The sequence below is a fragment of the Pleurodeles waltl genome, chromosome 1_2, assembly GCF_031143425.1.
Source record: "Pleurodeles waltl isolate 20211129_DDA chromosome 1_2, aPleWal1.hap1.20221129, whole genome shotgun sequence".
Classification (NCBI taxonomy): domain Eukaryota; kingdom Metazoa; phylum Chordata; class Amphibia; order Caudata; family Salamandridae; genus Pleurodeles; species Pleurodeles waltl.
The window spans coordinates 1,174,351,444-1,174,377,583 of NC_090437.1; the positions used below are offsets into that span (position 1 = coordinate 1,174,351,444).

Genomic DNA, 26,140 nt, shown 5'->3' on the forward strand with positions numbered 1-26,140 from the left:
TACAAGCCAGGCCAGCCTCCTACATTGGTTGTGCAGTGGTGGGATAAGTACTTGTAACTGCTTACCACTTTGTCATATTGTACTTTTCATAAGAGAAAAATATACAAAACAAGTTCAGTGTATGTACACCTAACCAAAAAGTTTTGCTTTTCTTCTCTTACTTTATTTGCTAAGTGCTGAAAAGTACCTCTAAACTTTCAAAAAGTTTCTAAAAAGTTGAAAACGTTTTTTTTCTGTTTCCTTAAAAAAGTCCTTAAACTTTTTCTTTCTTTTTCTGTCCCTTAAACCTTTTCTATCATGTCTGGCACAGGTCCTACTCTTGATCTGGCCAGTACAGCTTATGATCTCCTTAGCTGGAAAGGTTTGAGGAGTCTCTGCATTGATAGAGGTTTAGGGGTAGGGAAGAATCCCTCTAGAGAATTGTTGATTAACATGCTCATTGAAAATGATAAGGCCTTAGCTGGCACATCTGTTGAGAAGTTAGGAGATGGTTCACATTCTGATTCTGGGGCAGCCCCATCAAGAATGTTAGATGCTATTCTTGCCAACCTGCCCCTTAGCAGACCCACTAGCATAACTGGTACTAATGTGAGCTCTCATCACAGTAGGGATGTAATTCCTTTAGGCCAGGTTGTTAGGGTGCCAACTGTTAGGGACAGGTCTCCTTCTGTTATTTCACATCATTCCTCTGTGTCAAAGCATGCCAAACCAACCCACCCTGATGACAGAATGTTAGAAAGGGAACTCAATAGATTGAGAGTGGAAGAGACCAGGCTGAAGCTTAAACAGCAACAGCTGGCTCTAGACAGGGAATCTTTAGACTTAGAAAAAGAAAGACAGAAGTTGGGGTTAGGACCCCATGGTGGCAGCAGCAGTATTACAGATAGTAACCCTGTGAAAGAGCATGATTCTAGGAATCTGCACAAGATAGTTCCCCCTTACAAGGAGGGGGATGACATTAACAAGTGGTTTGCTGCACTTGAGAGGGCCTGTGTTGTACAGGGGGTCCCTCAAAGGCAGTGGGCTGCTATCCTATGGCTATCTTTCAGTGGAAAGGGTAGGGATAGGCTCCTTACTGTGAAGGAAAGTGATGCCAATAATTTTACAGTTTTGAAGAATGCACTCTTGGATGGATTTGGCTTAACCACTGAACAATACAGGATTAAGTTCAGAGAAACCAGAAAAGAGTCCTCACAAGACTGGGTAGACTTTGTTGACTATTCAGTGAAGGCCTTGGAAGGGTGGTTACATGGCAGTAAAGTTTCTGACTATGAAAGCCTGTACAATCTAACCTTGAGAGAGCATATTCTGAATAACTGTGTGTCTGATTTGTTACACCAATATCTAGTGGACTCAGATCTGACCTCTCCCCAAGAATTGGGAAAGAAGGCAGACAAATGGGTCAGAACAAGAGTGAACAGAAAAGTTCATACAGGAGGTGACAAGGATGGCAAGAAGAAAGATGGTGAGAAATCTCAGGATAAGCATGGGGATAAGGGTAAAACCAAAGATCCTTCTTCAAATCCTAAACACTCTTCAGGGGGTGGGGATAAAACAAATTCTTCCTCTTCTTCACAACCTACACACATTAAAAAGCCTTGGTGCTTTGTGTGTAAAAATAGAGGCCCTAGGCCAGATAAACCCCCTGAGCCTACCACCACTAATACATCAAGCTCTAGTGCCCCTAGCAGTAGTGGTAATAGTGGTGGGACTGCTGGCAACAGTCAAGCTAAGGGTGTAGTTGGGTTCACTTATGGGTCCATCATAGAAACTGGGGTAGTCAGTCCCAAGACAGTTTCTGTCACACCTAGTGGCATTGGCCTTGCCACACTGGCTGCTTGTCCCCTTACAATGGATAAGTACAGGCAGACAGTTTCAATAAATGGCGTTGAGGCCCAGGCCTACAGGGACACAGGTGCCAGTATCACTTTGGTGACTGAAAACCTAGTGGCTCCTGAACAACACATCATTGGACAACAGTATAACATTATTGATGTCCATAACTCCACTAAGTTTCTTCCCTTAGCTATAGTTCAGTTTAGTTGGGGTGGAGTTACTGGGCCTAAGCAGGTGGTAGTATCACCTAGCTTACCTGTAGACTGTCTCTTAGGTAATGACCTAGAGGCCTCAGGTTGGGCTGATGTAGAGTTTTATACCCATGCAGCCATGCTGGGTATCCCTGAGGAATTGTTCCCTCTCATTTCTACTGAAATGAAAAAGCAAAGGAGAGAAGAAGGCCTGAAAACTCAGGATCCCTCTCCAACAACAGGTAAAAAGGGTATCACAATATCCCCTAACCACCCTGTCATTCAGGATACCATTCCTGTGGTGGGAGAAACCTCTCCTGGGTTGGCACCTGTTCCAAGGGAATCATCAGCTGGCATAGCTGTACTCCCTGAGGTGGAAGTACCTCTCTGTGGGATAACTAATATTGGTGAGAAAAAGAGCACCATTTTAGTTAACATGGAGCATCCCTCCAACCCTCCCAGAGAAACTCTAGTGCAGAAACCCTGCACTGCCTCACAACACTTAGGACAGCAACCCTGCCCTAGTGTGGAGCTCATAGGACAGCATCCCTGCCCTGCTCCAAATCAAGAGAAACAGCATCCCTGTTCTCTCTTCCAGCCATATGGACAAAGTTTTTGCCCAGCTATGGCTTTACTGAGACAGCATCCCTGTCTGGCATTCTCATCACTAGAAATAGGTCCAGTGGACAATTCCCACTGTTCTAAACTAAAACTTACTGATAGAAACTCTGAAAATATATCTTCACATTGTTGCTTAGCTAAAAAACTTCAAACAGGGTGGTTTACATCCCCACAGGGAAGTAACCATATAGTGGATGATAAAGGGAGTAACCAGTCTATTGCAGAGCTACTCCCTTCTTATCACCACTTAGACAATAAAGTCTCAACTGGCCAAGGTTAGCCTTATTGTCCTTCGTTTGGGAGGGGGGTTGTGTGAGAAAGTAGCCTCTTTCTAGCCTTGTTACCCCCACTTTTGGCCTGTTTGTGAGAATATGTCAGGGTGTTTTCACTGTCTCACTGGGAGCCTGCTAGCCAGGGCCCAGTGCTCATAGTGAAAACCCTATGTTTTCAGTATGTTTGTTATGTGTCACTGGGACCCTGCTAGCCAGGACCCCAGTTCTCATAAGTTTGTGGCCTATATGTATGTGTTCCCTGTGTGATGCCTAACTGTCTCACTGAGGTTCTGCTAACTAGAACCTCAGTGGTTATGCTCTCTCTTTACAAATTGTCACTAACAGGCTAGTGACCAATTTCACCAATTCACATTGGCATACTGGAACACCCTTATAATTCCCTAGTATATGGTACTGAGGTACCCAGGGTATTGGGGTTCCAGGAGATCCCTATGGGCTGCAGCATTTCTTTTGCCACCCATAGGGAGATCTGACAATTCTTACACAGGCCTGTCACTGCAGCCTGAGTGAAATAACGCCCACGTTATTTCACAGCCATTTACCACTACACTTAAGTAACTTATAAGTCACCTATATGTCTAACCTTCACCTGGTGAAGGTTGGGTGCTAAGTTACTTAGTATGTGGGCACCCTGGCACTAGCCAAGGTGCCCCCACATTGTTCAGGGCAAATTCCCCAGACTTTGTGAGTGCGGGGACACCATTACACGCGTACACTATACATAGGTCACTACCTATGTATAGCGTCACAATGGTAACTCCGAACATGGCCATGTAACATGTCTAAGATCATGGAATTGTCACCCCAATGGCATCCTGGCATTGGGGAGACAATTCCATGATCCCCCGGGTCTCTAGCACAGACCCGGGTACTGCCAATCTACCTTTCCCGGGGTTTCACTGCAGCTGCTGCTGCTGTCAACCCCTCAGACAGGTTTCTGCCCTCCTGGGGTCCAGCCAGGTTTGGCCCAGGAGGGCAGAACAAAGGACTTCCTCAGAGAGAGGGTGTTACACCCTCTCCCTTTGGAAAAAGGTGTCAGGGCTGGGGAGGAGTAGCCCCCCCCAGCCTCTGGAAATGCTTTGATGGGCACAGATGGTGCCCATCTCTGCATAAGCCAGTCTACACTGGTTCAGGGATCCCTCAGCCCTGCTCTGGCGCGAAACTGGACAAAGGAAAGGGGAGTGACCACTCCCCTGACCTGCACCTCCCAGGGGAGGTGCCCAGAGCTCCTCCAGTGTGTTCCAGACCTCTGCCATCTTGGAAACAGAGGTGCTGCTGGCACACTGGACTGCTCTGAGTGGCCAGTGCCAGCAGGTGACGTCAGAGACTCCTCCTGATAGGCTCTTACCTGTGTTGCTAGCCTATCCTCCTTCCTAAGTAGCCAAACCTCCTTTTCTGGCTATTTAGGGTCTCCGCTTTGGGGAATTCTTTAGATAACGAATGCAAGTGCTCATCAGAGTTCCTCTGCATCTCTCTCTTCACCTTCTGCCACGAAATCGACCGCTGACTGCTCAGGACTCCTGCAAAACCATAACAAAGTAGCAAAGACGACTACTGCAACCTTGTATCTCTGATCCTGCCGCCTTCTCGACTGTTTTCCTGGTGGTGCATGCTGTGGGGGTAGTCTGCCTCCTCTCCGCACTAGAAGCTCCAAAGAAATCTCCAGTGGGTCGACGGAATCTTCCCCCTGCAACCGCAGGCAACAAAAGACTGCATCACCAGTCCTCCGGGTCCCCTCTCAGCACGACGAGCGTGGTCCCTGAAACTCAGCAACTCTGTCCAAGTGACTCCCACAGTCCAGTGACTCTTCAGTCCAAGTTTGGTGGAGGTAAGTCCTTGCCTCCCCACGCTAGACTGCATTGCTGGGTACAGTGTGAATTGCAGCTGCTCCGGCTCCTGTGCACTCTTCCAGGATTTCCTTTGTGCACAGCCAAGCCTGGGTCCCCGACACTCTAACCTGCAGTGCACAACCTCCTGAGTTGTCCTCCAGCGTCGTGGGATCTTCTTTTGTGACTTTGGGTGAGCTCCGGTTCACTCCTATTCGTAGTGCCTGTTCCGGCACTTCTGCGGGTGCTGCCTGCTTCTGTGAGGGCTCCCTGTCTTGCTGGGTGCCTCCTCTGTTTCCTCACGCAATTGGCGACATCCTGGTCCCTCCTGGGCCACAGCAGCATCCAAAAACCCTAACCGCGACCCTTGCAGCTAGCAAGGCTTGTTTGCGGTCTTTCTGCGTGGGAACACCTCTGCAAGCTTCTACAAGACGTGGGACATCCATCCTCCAAAGGGAAAGTTTCTAGCCCTCTTCGTTCTTGCAGAATCCACAGCTTCTACCATCCGGTGGCAGCTTCTTTGCACCCTCAGCTGGCATTTCCTGGGCATCTGCCCAATCTCGACTTTGTCGCGACTCTTGGACTTGGTCCCCTTGTTTCACAGGTACTCTCGTCCGGAAATCCACTTTGGTTGCATTGCTGGTGTTGTTCTTTCTTGCAGAATTCCCCTATCAGGACTTCTGTGCTCTCTGGGGAATATAGGTGCACTTTACACCTACTTTTCAGGGTCTTGGGGTGGGCTATTTTTCTAACCCTCACTGTTTTCTTACAGTCCCAGCGACCCTCTACAAGCTCACATAGGTTTGGGGTCCATACGTTATTCGCATTCCACTTTTGGAGTATATGGTTTGTGTTGCCCCTGTACCTATGTGCTCCTATTGCAATACATTGTAACTTTACACTGCTAGCATTACTTCCTTTTGCTATTACTGCATAATTTTGGTATTGTGTACATATATCTTGTGTATATCTGGCATCCTCATACTGAGGGTACTCACTGAGATACTTTTGGCATATTGTCATAAAAATAAAGTACCTTTATTTTTAGTATATCTGTGTATTGTGTTTTCTTATGATATTGTGCATATGACACCAGTGGTATAGTAGGAGCTTTGCATGTCTCCTAGTTCAACCTAAGCTGCTCTGCTAGCTACCTTTCTATCAGCCTAAGCTGCTAGACACCTCTTCTACACTAATAAGGGATAAATGGACCTGGTACAGAGTGTAAGTACCCCTTGGTACCCACTACAAGCCAGGCCAGCCTCCTACAGTGGCCATTTGTGTGCTCCTTTAATATTCATTTCTAGAAACACCACTGATGCTACTTGATCATAACATAGAAGTCAAACTACCAAATCATTTATGAGTAGGGAATGTAGTACCTACTCCTCCATGCCTTTGTGAATCAGCCCCCAAAATTCAAGTGTAGTGAGGGCACAGTTATTTCTATTTGTACTAATTGTATATGAATATTTTCTGAACATTCTCTTTTTCTTTTTTAAGAGTACTTAAAAGAGTACCACTTATTTTCTTTTATATGCCTTTGTGAATCAGCCCCTCAGTCTTTGACTTTCCAGACCGAAATCCCCATTTAAAATCTGATCTAATACCTAAGTTACGCTTTGTACTTCACAGACAAGCAGGGGCAAGATTGAATTGTTCAGTTGTCTTGGTAAATGGTAGCAGCAAAATCCCAAAGTCCAACCGGTTCACCCCATTACCTTGACTCCATGAATTCACCCTCCAATCACTCCATCTTTATTGCTGAGATAAGTATCTTGGCATTACTAAGTGTCAGCAAAATGTTTGGCATGGGCTAGTAGCTACAAAGACCAGGCATGGCATAGATTCAAAGTTGTCCCATACTGTCAGACAAAGAGAATGCCCTAATTCTCTCCTGGGATTGGGAGGCTGCTCCCACTCCCCAGCCAAGAACTCAAACCAGGACTTCCCGACAGTCTGACGGAAGGGAGTGGTAGTTACAAGTCATCCAGTATGTGATGCAGTACATGCAGATCTACTATTTGATAAATGATGTCTGTTTTACAGGAAACAGGATTTAAATCAACAGATGTTGCATTCCGGTATCACAAAGTGTATTTCAGCGTGCACTATTATGTTGACAGGAAAACAAGGATTTAATTTGTTTGACTATTCTATCTAAGTGCAAAATGCCTCTAAGAAACAAAAATGACTTGCAGAATACAAACAGCTTCTAAAAAAAAACACAAATTACATCCCAGCAGATTATATTCCTCAAAGGAAAATGGAGCAGTAATATATAAGGATGTACATTGCTTTTAGGGAAACACAAGACTTAATGTAATGCATCCTTTGACATAAAAGAAACAGAGCGTGAAAAATACATTTGCACACATATCAGAGGAAACGAGAAGACAGGACAGAGCAGGTGCACCATCTCAAATGCCATTGCTGTAAATGGAAGTAATGTGAATTGTGGCACTAGGGATCTTAAAATTTCCCAAGGACAAAACGTTGCTAACAATACCACCACCAGATTAATAGACATTTTTCTGGCTGGACGGAGCTTAATAGTCCATCTAGATTGCAATTGGCCAGACTGAGAACATCCTTACTTAATGTTAACCTAGAAGGACAGCGTGCAATGTCCAATTAGCCCAGAGAGTAGGGTATATTTCTACTAGGTTTGTCACACCATTAGTTCAAACCTGTTGATAACCACTTACTGAGTTATGAACATGCTTTTGATGTTCGAGAGTAGAAGAACAAAGGAATTAATTCAGCTCTTCCAGGGAAGTGTAGGACTAGACTAGGCTATTTTGAAAAAATAAGTAAATACAGTATCTCAGGATTTGTGAAAACCTTCTAATTGTAGAATAGGGTGCAGTTAAACTTTGTGAAGGGCGAGGAATAGTTGGCTCGAAAATTCCACCAATTATGTTGAAGCTTTAAATTATAAGAAAGTTAAGCGTGGTCGGCATACATCAAAGTCCTCCCTAGAGAGATTTTTACCTACCAGATCAGAGGAAGCTTGCTTCCTAACTTACAGTATTTTACCCACTTGTTGTTGGATGTGTGTGTACTTGTGGTTGGTGTCCCAAGTGTCTATGGCATGGGTACAAGTTCATTTTTAGGTCTGGAAGACAAAGGATCCTGAAAGACAAAACATAAAGAAGACAATCTGATATTTTGTAACAGTTTTTTCATTTGTCATAGGATAACATTAAATGGCTTATTATCCAGCGCTTTTGCTGTATTTAGAACGTTGGTCAAAATTGTCTTCATTTGTGTAGCATGTTAACCAGGTACATTTTGTCTTTTTAATTAATTTGTGTTTTGTTATTTTACGTTTTTTATTAGTCAAAGTAGTTTAGTTTGGCTAGTTTTGCACATAAACTAAATGTATTTTTATCAATGTAAATGTTGTGTGTGCCAGGCTACAAAGGTTAAGAAAATACTGCATCATTCATACCGATATCATTTGTTTCGATCATGATAATGCATTGATCAGCCTCTGATTCCAAGTGCAAAAACAATTACGCAATGAGATATGGAGGAAAAAAAACACAGTGCTTGACAATTTGATCTTACTAGATCTATTGACTGCTTTTGACACCATCAACCATCGAGTCCTACTCAACAGATTAAAGGAGATAGGGGTAGAGAGCACCATCCTCAATTGGATCGATTCCTATCTATCTGATAGATCTTAAGCAATATCTCTCCCCTCCATTTAAGTCAGAATTCAAAGAAATCTTACATGTGGTACCACAAGGATCAGCTTTAAGCCCCATTCTTTTTAATGTTTATCTTCATCTACTGCTGATTATGATTAAATCATTTGGGATGTCATACATAAACTATGCAGACAACACCCATTAATACTGTCCTTAAATAATAATGATGCAGCTCAGCTAGAAAAATGTCAGGCCTGCTTAACGGAGAATGCTAACTGGTTCAGCAGGAATACACCTAAATGTAACAGAAGTAAGACTGTACTGTAAGTACACTATCATCTTCTGAGCAATTTCTGGCCTTCTGGCCTTGGACAAATGACACAGACAATAACAGCATGGTCAGTTCGAAATCTAAGGGTCCAGATTGACGAGAAGCTCTCTGTGGAAGCTCATGTCAATAAAGCTGTAGCTACTTGCCATGGACTTATGTGAAATCTGAGAAAAAGTGTCCCTCTACTTCCACAGCCAGCCAGAAAACTGGTAGTGCAGTGTACAGTATTAAGCAGAATTGATTATTGTAACTCTCTTCTGCTAGGAGCTCCAGATTACATTTTTATAAAAGACTCTACAAGATATAAGTGATGGCCACTAAATTTGATTTGATTTGATTCTGTATTAAGTGCCTTAAAAGAGCTCCACTGATTACCTGATGGAACTGGACCTAGGCCACTACAAAAGAAATTCTGCCACTATGAGCTCCTAAGGTCTCTTAGAGCATCATCAGCAAATCTTGCTTGTGTGCACATTTTCAAAAAAACAAGACTTGTTGGGGGATCTTTTTGAGTCATGGCAGCACAATTTTGGAACAAGTTGTCAAATTCCCTAAGAGCGACTGGAAATTTGCTGAGTTTTAGGAAGAATCTGAAGACGTGGCTTTTCCCTAAATAGATGGGGTAGGTTCTAACTCTTCTGTCTGTTAATATTATGAGAGGCCCCTTGCATAGATCGATAGTTTGATAACGCCAAGGTACCCGTTGGGTGAACATTGTGCTATATAAATTACTAATAATAAGAATAATATTCAATTCACTACTTACATACCCCAGGCTATGATGATCTGTGAAGAATAAAAAAAAAACACTTCATCATCTTCCAAATTCTACAATCATTGACAACCACCACTCTCCTTTAATGTAATCTGTCTATATCTCGTTTTCTAGCATAGTATTCCTACTGTAAGCAACTTTTCATTTTCCCACGTGTGCAAACAAAGTGTTTCAGTTGCAACTTTGATGCATCAGTCTCGAAAAAGATATCTAAGACTAACCTGGCTGATGTAAATTTAATCTAAAAACCTGTCTTCATTCACTGGGATGTTCCTACGTATCGACTTGCCGATATGTAAGTCACCTTCCCTCTAGGCAACTTTGTGAAAATGCTTGCCAACCCAGAATATATCAAATAAAATATTGTATGAAAAAAGTAGAGAGTCCATGAAGGTTCTGAATACTTTTGCATTGAATAAGTTGGATCATTTTGAACAGCATAAACCTTGGACTGTACCTTTGGACTTCTTTTGTTGCACATGTTACAATTGTGAAATTATGACTGCAATGGCCTTAAAAGCTATATTGTATCTTCATGATGCACCAATGCAATAGCCATCTGCTCCAGGATAGACTGAACAAGTATCTATTCATCTGTGCTGAAAGGTGAACTTAAGATACAGAAATGCTTTGGCCTCACTGCCACTTCAAATCTAGGTTGCTAATGTATCATTGTCTCCCAAAATGGAGCATTTTTACTGACCATACTACCTTAGGGCCCTTTGAAACAAAGTACCCTTGTCTTCACAGTATAAGACAGGAACTTAGGCTGCTGCCTGTTTTCTCAGTTAGTGTGCATTGACCTTAAAGGCATCCTACCAACCTTGCCCCTACATCTTTCATAGTTTTAGGTTTATTGCATGTATGATGCATCACTGATCATACCACATTTTCCCTACAGAATAGTTTTGATCCTGTAGTTGTTAATCCCCCTATAATGGCAACCTAATAATCTAAACAATTTGCATAGGGAATGCAAACAAGACCACTAAGTGAGCCTCTTAAGATTGAGTTCTCTTATCACACTAGTTCTTCAACTCCTTTAGTGAGTAAGACTTGATGTTCCGGTCCTCTGCACTATCTTTGCATTGCAGAGAATATGAACATGGCCTACACCTGACAAGGGAAGGAAAGCCCTCTATTGCTCACATCAGCTGGATTCCCTTTTAGAGCCCACCTCTTGCTGTTGTGGAAGCCTGATCCTTTTTTGTGTTGCGCTGATGTCATCATTCTTAAAAGTAAAAGTTGAAGGAGCTGTTCAGCTCCTTTCATTGTGTTCGGTGCTTATGGGCACAGCTCAGACCCTCAATGACAATTCATAACAGGAGAGGTACCACTGGAAAGGGGACATTAGGGATCCTTCCTTGGGCCACAGAGAGCAATCTCCTGAGCAGGTATCCACCCATTAGACACCAAGGAAATGCCTCTGCGCATTGGTGGGGTGAGCAGCTGCATGGGCAGTTGCTCACTCGACCCACCAATTAAGTTTTTAATCTTTCTGTTCTCCTGGAGGGAGTAGATTGGGAGTTTGCCACAGTCTACTTACCCTGGGGTTGAGGGTCAGACCACCCACTTTATCCCAAGATTTGTTTTTTTTTTATGAAAATGGGGTGGGGATGGCCCGCCCTCATTTCGGGCCCACTTCCCACTCCTAAAGCCTACGCAGTCTTTGTTTACCCCCAGAGAACAGCTTGGAAGCTTTAAACCCAATTTGACCTTGCTGGGAGCAGGATACACATTAAAAACCAGGGGCAGATTTGACTTTAAAAAAAAGAACGGGGTTGTGACCAGCCCATCCTGGCATCAGGCCACACCCTCTACTCCTGTAGCTTAAACAGTCTTTTGGGGCATATTGCCTGAGCACACTCACCCTCCAAGTGAGAGGGCAGAAAGCACACTCGGAACCAATGATAGATTTTTTTAAAATAACAAACAGGGTGGGAGTTGGCCCATCCTGACAATGGACTACACCCTTTACTCCTATATTCAACACAGTGTTTCTGCCCTCCATAGGACAGAATGGGAGGTTTACTGCCATGCCCTCCCACAGGAGGTAGTAATCCCTCTAGCTACTAAGGATAGTTGTTTTCCCATTAAAAAAAAAAAAAAGAATGGGGGCATTGGTCCACACCCTCAATCCTGAAACCAAACAAACTGTACACCCCCTCTGAGGAATTTGATGATTTTACCCTATTCAAACAAAAATAGACAATAGTGAGTTATTTTTAAGGTGGGATAGGGGCTGACCCACACTGGCATCTGGCTACTTATTCCATCCTTAGAGCCCCAACAGGTTGTATGGCTCCCTGGGGAGCAGATTGGAGATTTAACCTCAATCTAGCCCCCCACATGGAACTGCAGAAAGCATAAAGAACACCGGGACTGTTTAATTGAAAGTGCCCCGGGGGTGTAACGAATATTTGCACCTACTCCTTGGGAAGCAGCCAGTATTTCTACCCCAAGAAGGAGGAGTCCCCTTTCTGACAAACCATATATCAAAAAATGCCAAATAAATACCAATTTGTACTCACTTACCCATGAGAATGGCTGCAGTATTCGGGCAATGGGTCACCTCCCACGCTGGGAAGCTTACCAACCGTGGACATTTTTTAAATTTAGTGACTCAGAGAAATACAGAGATTTATGTATGGTTTATTTGAATCTCGGCTGCTTTCTTGATTAGATTGCCTTGCAAACCTCAAAAATATGTGTAAACCACAGAAATGTCTCTTTCTTGGAGGATGGCTGCAACACTTTGACCTAGAGTTGGCCAGCAACCAGATAACTACGCAGACCCTACGCAGTTCTCAAACATAGAGGTTTCAGGAAAAGGGCTCAGCACTGTGGCAGAAATATCTTTGTAGTTAAGAGGTTGAATATACAATATAGGCAAATGTAGCCCAAGCAACTTGTTTCATTACCTTTAATCCAGGCAAGTTGTTTGGATTGTTTTATTTATGGCTGAACCTACTTGCTGAGTAAGTGCTACACACACTATTTTTCTCCATCCTTATTAATTATTACAAACATCACAGTAGATTGGTCATCAGGAATGTCTTAGGTAGTAAAACAAAAACAATTGTAAATGAGCTTAAAATGTGCAGACTTTCTTGTGTATTCACAAAATAATTCTGGTAAGTGAATGGGCCAAGTTATCTTTCTGCTGCTCTTTTACCCTGGAGAGAGTGTCACTTGGCCTTATATCTTCAGTATTCAGTAACAACAGTTAAGGCACCTGTTTTTTGCATTAAATGTTGCTTATTAAACAATGTACTCCTCCATGACCCACCTAACTAATGCACTTTAAATGCTTAAGACATTTTTGCATTCACCTGAGAAGAGATTAAACTAATATTTAGGTGGACCAAAGCAGTCTTGGTTTGTAAAATGGCTTTAAGCTCTGTCGGCTTTGCAATGAAAAACATTTGTCTTGCAAACTATCAAAGTTTGGCTTACACATAAGCTGCCGCCATGCCCCATTAATGGATGACCCAGGCAGACTGCCCTGCAGTGTTCCTGAAGCCTTGGGGTCTACTTACTATTTAGGATGTGCTATAGTATGAACGGGGCACTGGGGCCACTGGAGAGAGGGAGAAAGTAAGGGAGAAACACTTCATGCCCCAACTGACTCTACCTTTCACCTGATGACTATATGACAGCTCCTCCTGCAGGGCGAATCCAGGACTCCATGGGAGAAGAACTGGTAGAAACAAAAGACTGGGGTGAGCAGTAACAGCAAACAAACACCATGCCTAAAGGGAAATAGGTCTCCTGTGTTCAAAGGACAATAGAAGGAAGTGAAATCAGCAGACACCACAATCAGCAGTGTGACTGCTTACAAATAACAAAGATATTTCAGTAAAAATAAAAACTGTTCACATGTATAGGTGTTGGACAGGAAATTTTAAACAATATCAGTATGATTTGGGAACCCACAAACATCTTGTGAAAGATTCTGATCATATTTCCTGATGGAACAACACTGTTTGCATTGACTTGAACTGTAATGACAGGCCCACAAGTATGGATTCGGCCTAAACAGAATGAGTGATGTTGCTATCCAGAACATGCAATAAATTGATGGAAGGAATGCTTGAATTATTCTTAGCCACTGGTGATCACTTTGGCTGCAATCTAGTCCATTGTTTTTCTCCTACTCTGCTACTCTAGTCATATGCCAAACACATGCACTTGAACTTCTAGAGCAGGTCCCCTCCAGATAGGAAATCAAGCAACTTCAGACTGCTTTCACTAACTTGGGCCTCACTGCTGTGGGAAATATTCACCATTCGTGCTCTTTTTTGCATACATTCTTTATTTCTTAGTCTTTTCTACAGGCAAAAAAGATCCTTGCTTGCAGGAAGGCGCTGAATATTTGCATGCTTGATGTTTGGATAACTAAAGTACTGCCATCATTCAGATGTTACTTGGCCTTTAAGGCTATTTCACAGTTTACCATCATTTACATTGTAAATAAGTTTGCGTTTATGGTGCCAAATGTCTTTTTAGCAAATTAAACACATGTTGGGAGGTCTTGTGATGAGTTAAGATACAGCTACAAATGCTATTTCAAATAAGAAAGCTGTGCTAAAAAGAAATCTTGGTAAAATGCTTCCGCACATGTACTACACCGAGAGCTTCTTGAGTCAGGGCATTGCCAATGATGATTGCTACAAGGTCAAGTACTTTATGGAATTCCCCAAGAGTAATGTATACTGCACTACTCTTTAACCTAAATCTCCTTCTGCTCCAGAAATGATTAGGTTACCAACTTGAGCAACCTTCCATTGCTATCCCAAAGACACTCAGATTATATTCCAGTGGAGATGAGTGTTTGTGAGATCTAAAACTGAACAGGTGACATACTTCAATAATGCAAAACTTTATTTAATTTTAGAGAACACTGATTTCTTTCTAAAAAAACGGTACAAAAGTAGGAATCACAGGCCCAATGTACGAAAATACTGGCTGCAAAAAGTGGTTAAAAATTTTCCACTGACTTTTTGTAAAGAGTCTTTAAATTTGTGGTGATACCTATGTACAGATAGGTTGCATCGCAAAATCTCCAGTTGCGGGGAGGGGGCCTGAATGTTTCTGAATGAATGACTGGCTACAAACACAGGGATAATGGCCTGCAAGGACCAGCCAATGTGTTTGCATTCTCCAATGAGAACCTTTTTACCAATTGGCCCATGTTCCTTTAAGGAACCTTTGCTGCTTTAAAATAGTAAGGCCCATATTTATACTTTTTTGCGCCGCATTTGCCTCATTGTTTGACGCAAAAGCGGCACAAACGTACAAAACATAATTGTATTTTGTAAGTTTGCGCCGCTTTTGCATAAAAAAATGGCGCAAATGAGGCACAAAAAAGTATAAATATAGGCCTAAATGTTTCCTCTTATAAAAGTGATGGGCAAGAATAGGGAGTGGTCTCTTGGGCCACAGCCTTCACTCCCTGAGGCCACTTGACATGATTCTCAAAAGGTAAGCTTTCCAGTGGTCACAGCTTCACCTTTGTGGATGTTACCACTTATTTTGTGGAGTTAGCAACATTTAAGTAGTTTGTTACTGCAATTGTGGTTGCAAACCATTGACATATCATACACCTAATCACAAATAGAAGGGGATGCCCGCCTCATGACACTTTTATGTGGGAATGATTTCACAGCCCTTTCTAGTATCAATTTGAAATGCAACACAAAACACCGTACGCAATAAGGAAAACCTATTCTGATCAGAAACCATTGTTTAGTAAATACTAAAATGCCTTTTTTTGCGAATCACAGGGTTTGAGATAGAAAAATGGCTTAACACTTTGGGTGCCTAGTTTTTAAAGTAGGTTATTTTGAGATTGCATCTAAAGAAAAGATGAAGACTCTTGAAGTATATTTGGATGTACAGGAGTCATCTGCAATCCGGTGAATGCAATTATGGTTTCATCTAACATTTACATGCTACTGATCAGAGAATCCCTTCTCAGTGAAAAAGCTTTATATGGGCTGGTGGAACACATCCCTGTTGGTTAATATTACCTATTTTCACCTAACTGATCCGTTCTAGGAAAAAAGGGGAATTGAGAATAAGTGGGTTGTCTCACCACTCCAAGGGTTGCATGTCGCTGGCAACCTGTCTTTTAATCGAAAATCCTTGAATAACCCGCTAGATGAAAGATTACTATTCTATTTTACTAATATTCTGAAGCAGCAGAATTCAATATCTTGTTGAAAAGTGAGGACTTTGAATGCAATTCTTGTCTGCACCAATGCATACATAGTGAAGAGTATATTAGTATGGGCTCTCCTTTGTAGGACAGAGCAGCAAAAATATACATGACCCTTGGGGAATCCTTTAAAGTACTTGACATGTTAGCACAGGCTGCACAGTTCTTGCAAAATAGTTAATTCTTGCTATTTCAGCACAAATATGCTCCTGTTAAGACAGCTGGGTTAGAGAAAGCACAGGCCTCCTGTGCTCTTGATAGGGCTGAAAGAGGCCGCTCCCTCCAATCCTGATGATTCTTTCATGCTAGTTACCAGCATGAAAGCAGCACCAGGATTGCTTCAGGGAACTTGCTGTAACCAGGGAGGAGACCAGAACGAGGAGGACATCAAACGCCGTACAGCAAGCAAGGTAAGAGGGGTTTTTCTTTTTATTTACACCACTCACCTTGCATGCATGCACGCATGCATACATGCACCAACACCACATTTGCCCACCGCCCAACTCTGCCTACGTGCCAGCTGCTGAGGCTTCTCCTGCTTTCTCTTACTCTTGATGGAGTGTGTACTGACACTGCTTGGGTCACTAGTACAGCCCGCTGTGTCTCTCTATCTCTCTCTCTGTCAATACCCCCATCATCATTTGTTATTCCTCGGGGACACCAAGCACTGTTGTGGCTCGGTATTTCATTCTCTCATCTCTCTCTTCTCACTACCTTTCTCTCACACCTTTCTCTCCCACCTGTTCTGTCTTTCCCTTCCATTGCCCCCCTCTCCTGCTGCCTGTCACTCATCGCTATTGACTTTGCAACTACGTGGTTATTTAAAAAATGTACTGGCATTGGCAAAGCCAATAACGGTGGCTGACCATCTTGGAAGTGTGTCTTTTTGTATTTCCATGGTTACGCAGCATAATGGCCATCTTGGAAGTATATAAAATACATTTTCAAATTAACCAAACATTATTTTCTATACTTTGAGGATGGTCGCCATGTCAATTCAACAAGTAACATGACAGTTTCGGAGCATAGAAATCACACTTCTTCAATATCCAGCCACTTCAATTTGCATATCCAGTGCAGGCTCAATATTTACCAAGCACTGACAAAGCCAATAGCAACAAAAAGCAAGCACAGACAAAGCTAGACTGATTGGCTTTACCAGTGCTTCTTGCTGCTGTGCTTGGTTCAAAATGTAAACCTAACCCACCGCACTTTTGGAATTTGTGCAAACCAGGGTTGCCTCACCTTGCTGAACACATTTGACCAGTCCACATGCTGTCACACATAGTTGATTCTTTTGTGGGCGTTAACGCAAGGTGAGTGACACACGGAGCCATGCTATTTATGCGGTTACTGCTGTCGACAAGAGAGCAGGACGTGAGCTGCAGCTTGTCTATGACAATAGAGGATGGGGCATCTTATCCAATAAAGCTCAGCACTTTGCAGAGGCTAAGGATGCAGTACATGATGCTCAGCACTTATAATAAATATAGACATAAGGCTCCCCCTCCCCATAGTGCTCAATGACTCTCTTAAAGAGGTGTGGTGGTGTTCGAGTATAGATAGCTATGTGTGATTCTGTGGAATCCTGTAGGTGCAGTCCTCATGCCGTGTGGACAGTGGTGTACTCTATTTTAGTGTGCCCCAGCTTTACTTCCAGATGACCCATCAGACATACCCGGCCTGCCACTTGGAAAGCACACAGATGTCACTTGGATTGACAGAAGTGGTTCTTCAGGTGTAAAATGTTCCATGTAAATGACAAGGGCGCTTTCTAAGCACTCGCCAACCAAAACAGTAGTGTATTAAATATTATAAAAGAACTGCACAAAAGTGTTGAGTTCATAAAAGTGTATGCAAATGAGAGCGGTCACATGGGATGCAGAGTTCACAAACAATATGCAGATGGGAAAGTGCAGCTGTTTGTGTCCTTCACAAATTGTGTGATATTACCCAAAGAGTGCAATGCACTGTTATATATAGTTGCAGCATTTTCTTTGAATGGCCCAGCAATGAAGAGGATATCACTGAAAAGATATATGTTGTTGTATACAAGCATTATCTTAAAACCGTTATATATTGCAAAAAGATTAAAAAAAAGAAAAGATAAATCTGCTCTAATACAATCGGATGGAGAAGTTAGAAGTCACTTTGTTCGCAGTATCGAAACTTCTGTTTATTCATTTCAGTCCAGACGATATGAATGAGTGTAATCTTTTCTATAAATAAGTTCCATTCATTGATAGTTAAAAAGTGAAATGTGCTTCTGTCATTCGAGCCCTCTGCAGCAGTGGAGTAAAAAAGCATCGCAAACCCCCTCCCCCACGGTACGGGGGAAGGGGCGAGGTCCAGGGGCCCCCTGGCACTGTGCACGGGCACCTGGCAGGGTCCGGAGTGCAGGGGCCCCTCCATGTATTTTGCCGCGTGGCCCCCTCAAGTTTTCTTACGCCACTGCCATGCGGCATCATGACTGAGAAAATTGGCCTCCCATGAACATCCACGCTATATCAAGAAGTCAAGCAGCGCACAGCATAAAATACATTTGCTGTGCTGCCTTGCCTGAAAGGAAGGGAGCAGAATAGTGGCATACCTAGTTAGATGTGGTGGTCTCTGCATGTGCTGGTGCACTTTAGACAGATCTGTTCCATCCCAGACCCCTTGCACCACTGTATAATGGTGTCTTCGTTGTCTAAAGCATGGTTTTACACTGAATGGAGCCTCTTCCAGTATAAACCCTATGCTGTACAAAATAGTACAGTACACGGCCAAAGTGTGAAAAACAAGAAGAAATTACAACATTTCTCCTCGTTGTTCCTGTCTCGAGAAGGTGTAGCATTTTGGAACAAATCCCTGTCTACAGTTCTTTGTAGGTAGTGATTTGCATCAAAACCCATGGGTGGTTGTATGGAAATGCCCATGGACCGTTCAGGGAACAAATCCTTGATGCAAAGTCATGCATAGTAGCGCATTGCACAACTTTGCATTACTATTGAATGCAAATCATGATTTGCGCTGGATAGTAAATCTCACTTGAACACTTTGCCATGGGTTTGCGTTGGAAAAGTAACTTTGAGTCCAAGTGTGGTTAAACCCAAGATGATGTTTGCCACTTTACTACTGAACACAACATCCTTAAATGAAACAGATCCAGGTAAGTATGGGCAAGTAGAAGATTTTCTGCGTTTATCTATTTTATTATCTATCATGGACGACTACAACATTCTGTGGTTAATCACTTGAATTGAATACAATTCTAGACACCTTAATCTGTCTTTTGATTTGCACGGTGGACGAGGTCCATACTGGATTACTTCAGACCTGAAACAGGTGGCTACATTGTCACGGGTGTAGTCTGATTAGAATTAGAAGTAGGATTTCTAATTTTCTATTTTTTCCTGTAAATAGATCAGTTGAAATACTCTCAACTAAAAAAGTGGCTACAAGTATTCACATTGAAACAATGTACACATTTCATCATGCATTCCAATTGATAATCTTAACTTCTTATATCGCTCTTCAAACTGCACGTCTGTTGTTTCGAAGCTTTGTAAATTACAGGTGTTACTTTTTGTTACCCAACTCTATGGTACTCTGTTTACATGCCTTCGAAGGGATGGACTGCTGAGTTGGCCTTTACTGGATTCAAAATCATTATCTGCCAGTCGCTGCCGGTTGGATATCAAAATATCGTGGATGTTAATATTCCCATACAGAAATATCGTAACCAAAATATTAGCTAACAAAATATGACTAAAGTATTCTATTCTTCACCCATCCTTAAAGTACCTTGAAGATATGTGTATAGGGTCATGGTAAATATATTTAGAGTTATTCATAGTAAACCCATATTTACCCACATATGCTAACCTCAATGATATTTCAATATTTTGGTTGTGATATTTTTTATAGAACGATATTAAAACCACAATAGTTTGGTACCACAACATTGATGCTTGTTTCAGCAGACAGCCTTCAACTAACTGAGCCATCCATTTTATTCACGTTTTGTACAATACAACATATACTTTAAGACTTACAGTCTACTCCACAAAAATGGCCTATTCCTACAGTAGATGTCTTCCAGTGCAATTCAAGCAATGCTATTGAAGATTACCCATGATTCAAGGCACCCTAAAATCTGGCTGTTTAATCATAAATTGACAATCTAGGTTAGATGTTTTAGATACAAATGGTATGCAATATAATGTATCATAGCATGTTATTCCTTGCTTTCAAGTGTGTAATTCCATTCCAGTTAATTGCATGAAGGAACATTCTCTGAAAAAAATAACCCATTAATTTAACCTTAAAACTTCTTTCCTTTTGATATTTTTCAGTATGGAAATTCAGGTGGTCCCTTGGTTAATTTGGTAAGTGCAATGTATTTTCAGTTCTACTTCTTTTATGCAACTATTGTATTATTTACAAATAATTTGGAATCTGCGATGTAAAGTACTATTCGGAGTAATTCCTATTCAAAGCGTTTAGAGAAATGCGAGTCAACAATAAGCTTTTAGAAATAGCAATTTTAAATAAAAGTGGTTATTTACATATTTTTCACTGCTATTCCACATAAGCTTATCATAATTGTTCATTTTTGCCATCTGCAAAACGTTAACATGCTACATTCATTCACTGGGACAGAGGAAAGGCATGATTCAGAAACTACTTAACAATGAAACTCCTCTCGTTGCAAACTACCCCCCATCAACGAAACAGTATGAGTGGTGGCGGGAGCCACAGTTTTACTGCATTATCATCTATGATATTAGAACAAAACTCATACAGCCAGTATACCACATGTACAGTTAATTCAGGTAGGGTAAATCGCACATTTTGCACATGCACAAATCCGCAAAAACAATTTTCTGCTACCCAAAATGAGATTTGTGTCAAGTGTGGGTCCCACACAAATAGTATGTTCAGTGGTGGGTGAGGGTTGTGGCAAACAACTTTTAGTACATCACCACCTCATTAATTCACAAAGAGATGAGATGCACTGAACACAAATAGTGAGCTCAGTGCCCTGCCATGGAGTGTGCCACGTACAGAGCCAAGTGTATATCTCATTTTCAGAGAGATGCTGCCATGTCCTCCCAGAGGGCTGCTGCAGGTGGATTGGATTGGTGCAGTGTAGACCAGGAACATTGCAGTCCTTGTACTACCTATGTAATACAGGAACTATGAAATACTGATTACCATTCCAACACCTAGATTAGGGTTGAACATGTAAATATAATAATTGACATCTTTGAGTTCTTTAAAAACTGAACATTTTCAATGGGTGACTCAAGTATGAGGTTGGGAGTCTTCTGACATCAAAGTGGCTCATGAAAGACAGTGCAGGAGTGAGCAGCAGCGACAAACCCACAGCTTTGTCATGAATGTATGCCAGGACTGTATATCCAAGCACAGCATCTGCTCCTGATGACTGGCCCTCCCTCTGTCCCCTTATCCAGATCATAAATTGAGTCTTGGAAGCATTCACAGGTTAGTTACTCTGGCCACTTGCTGAGACAAGTAGATCCTTCAGCTTTGTACTCTACTGTTACACTGATGATAGCCAGCTTGCTGTCTGGCTGGATAACGGTCACAAGACTGTGCTGAGTTGCCACTTCCTTCTAACATATTAACTACACCACACTAAACACTGATAAGTGTCTCTATTACAGTGTGACCCGCCAACCTGTGAGCTATAGGTGTGGACCGCCCCTGACCCCTGCTCCTGTGGTCTGCAAGCCTGGCATGTTCTTGGGTGTTTAATTAATTATGAAGCCCCAGATTAGCAAACTAACTTCCTTAAGTGTCATGTGTCTAAAAATTTAGAGGAAAACCACTTATTTCCTGCCAATCAATTGCCATAGAACAGACTCATGCTGTTAATACATTTACAGTAGAGTTCAAACAACAAAAAGCTACAAAAACCACACAATACACAATACAACGGTAATGCAACAAAATAAATTGCTAAACCAGCACCAGTTGATATAAAATCTACGGGCATCATTTAGGCCCTGACTATGAGGTGTTGGTGAATTTCAAGTAGGGGTGAGTGTAACTCAAGTAATTGCCTGTAGCATAAACAAGCACAATTGTGTAAGATTATGCGGAATTAGGAAAGGAGGATAACCCAGCATTTTACACTTTTTTATTAGCACAAAATGCACCCTTCAGTCCAAAATAGCCATGAGGATTAATTTTGTGCCCGGAAAATAGCATTAAATGCAACAGAACACAAATAACAGCAGCCGGCCACAGTCCGTAAATTAGTTATTCCTGTGCTTCTGCAGTAGGATTTGTGTGCCATTTAAAAATGTTGTGCCAACTACATGATGAGGTGTAATCATATAATTTTCAATTATTTCATATCGTAAGAGTAATGCGAAGTTACTGAAGTTATTCCGTGTTACTTCGGCGTAATATTTCACGCAGGCATAATTCCGATCTCAATGCAAACAAATTTGCACAGGGAATACAAATTCCCAGTTGTGCAATGATGATCACATCCCTGCAGTTTTTCCAGGCAGATTCGTGCAAGATCCTTTTTATGCTGGCCTCTAATTTTGGGAATCAACTTCCTCTTCAAGATTGGTTTCAGTTCATCTTTCATTCCTAAAAAAAAAACATTTTTCTGTCTGTTGGACTCTATTGTTGGGCTGCTGTTCTTACCTTAGCTCCATCAACTGTTTATGTTTACTAGCACTTAGTAAATAGTTTTGAAATAATATATTCACCTTATTTATGTTCATTCCCACTCTGGTTGTATGAGCACCTCTGTGCTCACCAGACACCTGCATTGTGTAGCTGCGTTATTCGTCAAGAAATAATCTGGATAGCTAAATTTGTTTAGAACATTTGAATCTTGAGAGTTCTAGTCGGTGCTTGATTTGTAAAATTAATAAATAAGTGCCAGGGCCTGCGTCAGGAGGTCACTGCAGCTTGCACCACCCATTACCACTTCCTGCACTGCCAATCACGGTACCTACACAACTACTAAACATCACACTGCTACAAGTGTGCCAACTGAGACTGTTGAGGCTCAAAAGCTATATGAATGGGTTGGAAGGCAGTCATTAGTTGTTTGTAATGTTTATTGAATGAATAAGCAACTGTTGTTCTGCTCATCTCTAAATTACACAAACAGTGCTACTATGTGGCAGCTGTCATAAGTGCCAGTGTTGACTATTCAGTGCCAGTGCCAATTACCTAAAACTAAGCATAGCCATACAGCCCTTCTGCCTTGGTCTATACCAGGTAATAAAGGCCCTCCCCCTCGTGGAAAGGCTCTTTTATTGCTCAGGTTGAGAGTCTTTAACAACTGATATTGCCCTCAGCGGTGGGCTGTAAGTCTGTGCTATGTGCAGCATGGAAATGGGCACTAGACCAGAGAAGATATATTCAAAATGCATATTATGACAGCAGATGTCATTAAACCCAATATAAATTTGCATGTGTCAATGTGTTCCTGGAGAAAACGATTCAAACAAAGTTTTGGCTTCTCAGCTCTGTAATAATGTGTGTTACTGTGACTCAACTTACATTGACCTATTAAACATCAGAACATACAGCACTAAAGAAGCCTGAGATCCATTCTGAAATGATAAACTGTAACAGAGAAATAGATGCACTCCGCAGACTGTTAGGGTGAATCACTATCACAAACAAATGTCTGATCTGTTTTTAATCAACTAAAGTGCATTGAATCTAGGACAGCGACCAGAAAATAGTCTTAAAAATTAGTGATTTACTGGAACTTTGAGTCCTTAAAGAACGTGGTAATCTCTTCATGTTATCTGCCAAAATCGTCAGTAAATGAGATGGAATGGAATGTTGCTATGTGCACACTGCTTAAATTTTAATGTGATAATGAAATCCAACTGAGACAGAGTATTAGGCAGAACAAATATGTGTTCAATTAGTTATGTGTTCATATGCTAAGTTAAAGGACGACCTGAATGTTGTCCACCATGAACACAAAAGTATATTTTATTGTAGTTAAAAGTTACCAATTAATTGAGCTAGAATACATAGTTAAACTGCGTAAATGTCATTGTAATGATGGGAAGAAAAGCTCACTAGCTAACTGCTAGGAAAAACACACCTACGTAGCGTCAATCATCAATCTGAACTTCCCACACTGCACTCACATCACACCACACCTGAAGTAGCTCCACTGGCTCCACATACACAAACGTGCACAATTCATACTCCTCACCCACGCTTTCAAGCCACTTGATAACACTAGCCCAGCATACATCAACAATTGTATCTAATTTCACAAACCTTCCAGTCACCTCTGCTCATTTGAACTCCTACTTGCACACATCACACGCATACAGAAAACCAGACCCAATGTTTGAGCCTTCTCCCTCATCACTCCCAAAAATGTGGAACGACCTGCCACTACACACAAGAGCCTATTCCTCACTACTTGAATTCTACTAGGAGCTGAAGACCTGGCTTTTCTAGTAGTCCCACTAGGCCATAGGTTTGTTTAAACTCTCATCTGCTCAGCTCCATGATACTCTGCGAAAAATATCACACTCCACAAATCTTCATAAGATAACATGACATTGAAACTGTGAAGAAGTTCATCAATGTGGGGGCATCCAGATCCAATGAGATGTGGTCCCAGAAGTGGGCAAGAGACAGCTTACAGCTGGGGAGAAAGCACACTACCTAAAGAAACTGCCAAATAATTGAAATGCATATAAGCATGCAAAGGCTCTTGTGAAATACCAGCAGAATATCACTACATAACAAGTAGCCATGAAGGTCTAATTTTATCCAGCATTGGCTCAAAAAAAGAACAGTATTTATAACCTTTTATTATTGTACAGCAGGGTTGAGATAGTGAAAACATGCTCATAGAATCCTCTAATTTCCTTCAAGCCACTTCACATGTCTTCCAAACTTTCAGAAGAAGCGGAGTACAGGTGATCCTGGAGCAAACATACCATTGAAGTTTTAAAAACATCAAAACTTGCAAACACATCTGCATGAACCACCATTACAAACCTCATGCAACCCAGTGAAAGAGAAGGGACATCCAGCAATGTTTCAAATAACGTCTTATACATATTTAAGTCGAGCGCACAAGCGCTGTGATGTGTTGTAATCTAACTGTGGGCTTTTAACCACGCCCACCGCACGCCCATCAGTATCACTTGTTCATGGGCTTACCTTTTAAAAATCCTTTGGTAAATGCTTTAGGTTTCTTCTTCCTTGGGACCGTTTTGTTACGGCCTTGGCCATCGACCCTGTTACATGGATAATTGCATGTTTGCTGAAGCGTTTAACTGAGAGCGAACTTCTTTTTTCTTTTGTGTCTTTCCTTTGTGCTCATGCTCGTGGCGACCGTGGTACTTTCAATTGACTTGCTTATGTCAACTGTTTTTCTTTTCCTTTTCAATTTATGTGGCAAAAAAAGTCCAGTTAGGAATTTACAATGCTAATAGGTCTAACTAGAGTAAACGGTCTCCCCATTCCATTGGAAATGCTTGTTTATTTAATGGAGGAAATAGTCAGAAGGACACTGCATCAGAGGGACTCTCCAGAACCTATGGGGCATAGTGATCATCACAGATATACTATCACATTTAAAGAGAGGAATAGTTGTATCTCACTCCATCCAGGATGCAATCCCACTATCTAACACTATATGACCTGTTATTCATAGTATTGAAGAGTGGAATTGTGAGGAGGAAAGACCGAACAACTTGTGAATAAAAGTATAAAATGCTAGCCTTAAGGAATACAGGGCTCCACAATGATACAGGCTACCTGTCCCTTGGTGGTAAACACATAATAGTGCACCTTGGCAATGATCACATTCGCACTGCCAGTGAACGACCAGGGCTTCTGGAGGAAATTCTAAGCCACCATTGAGCAACCACCCACCTCCACACACCCATCAGCACCCTTAGCTTCTACAATCGGGTGTTGTCAAGAGCTCCAGAAGGACCCTCAGCTTCTGTATTCTGCTACTGCCAAAAATTCATAAGTGTCCCTTCTGTATACTGCTGTTGTGAGCCCCTTCTGAAGATGCCCATCAGACACCTGGGAATATTAGGTGGAACATCCTGCCAATCGCTGCATAACCCACGTCATGCACCCATTATCACTCAACAGCTAGTCATGGCTTTCCATGTTGATGCTTTAGTGTACTTTATAAACGGGTGTTGGTACAGAGAGATATAGCGCTGCCTAAGGAAAAAATAGCAATTAGCTTTTTTCAGCAATATAGTTGATGAGGTTGTGTTTTACACAGTGTGTTTCATGGCACTCCCCACCAATATGCAATCCAAGTAAATACAGCTTTATGCAGTCAGGTTGAATAAGTGCAGTTACTCTGCTGAGCAAGGAAGCTAATTCAGATATTTGAATAC

General features: G+C 41.9%; 1 protein-coding gene across 1 annotated transcript in view; it reads left to right on the forward strand.

Annotated features, from left to right (window-relative positions):
* HTRA3 (HtrA serine peptidase 3) overlaps positions 1-26,140 on the forward strand; it is a 263,892-nt gene that overhangs the window by 143,527 nt on the left and 94,225 nt on the right. Inside the window, exon 5 of the mRNA XM_069203412.1 lies at positions 20,090-20,122. Within this exon, the coding sequence (XP_069059513.1) occupies positions 20,090-20,122 (33 nt within the window). The remainder of the gene's footprint in view (positions 1-20,089; positions 20,123-26,140) is intronic.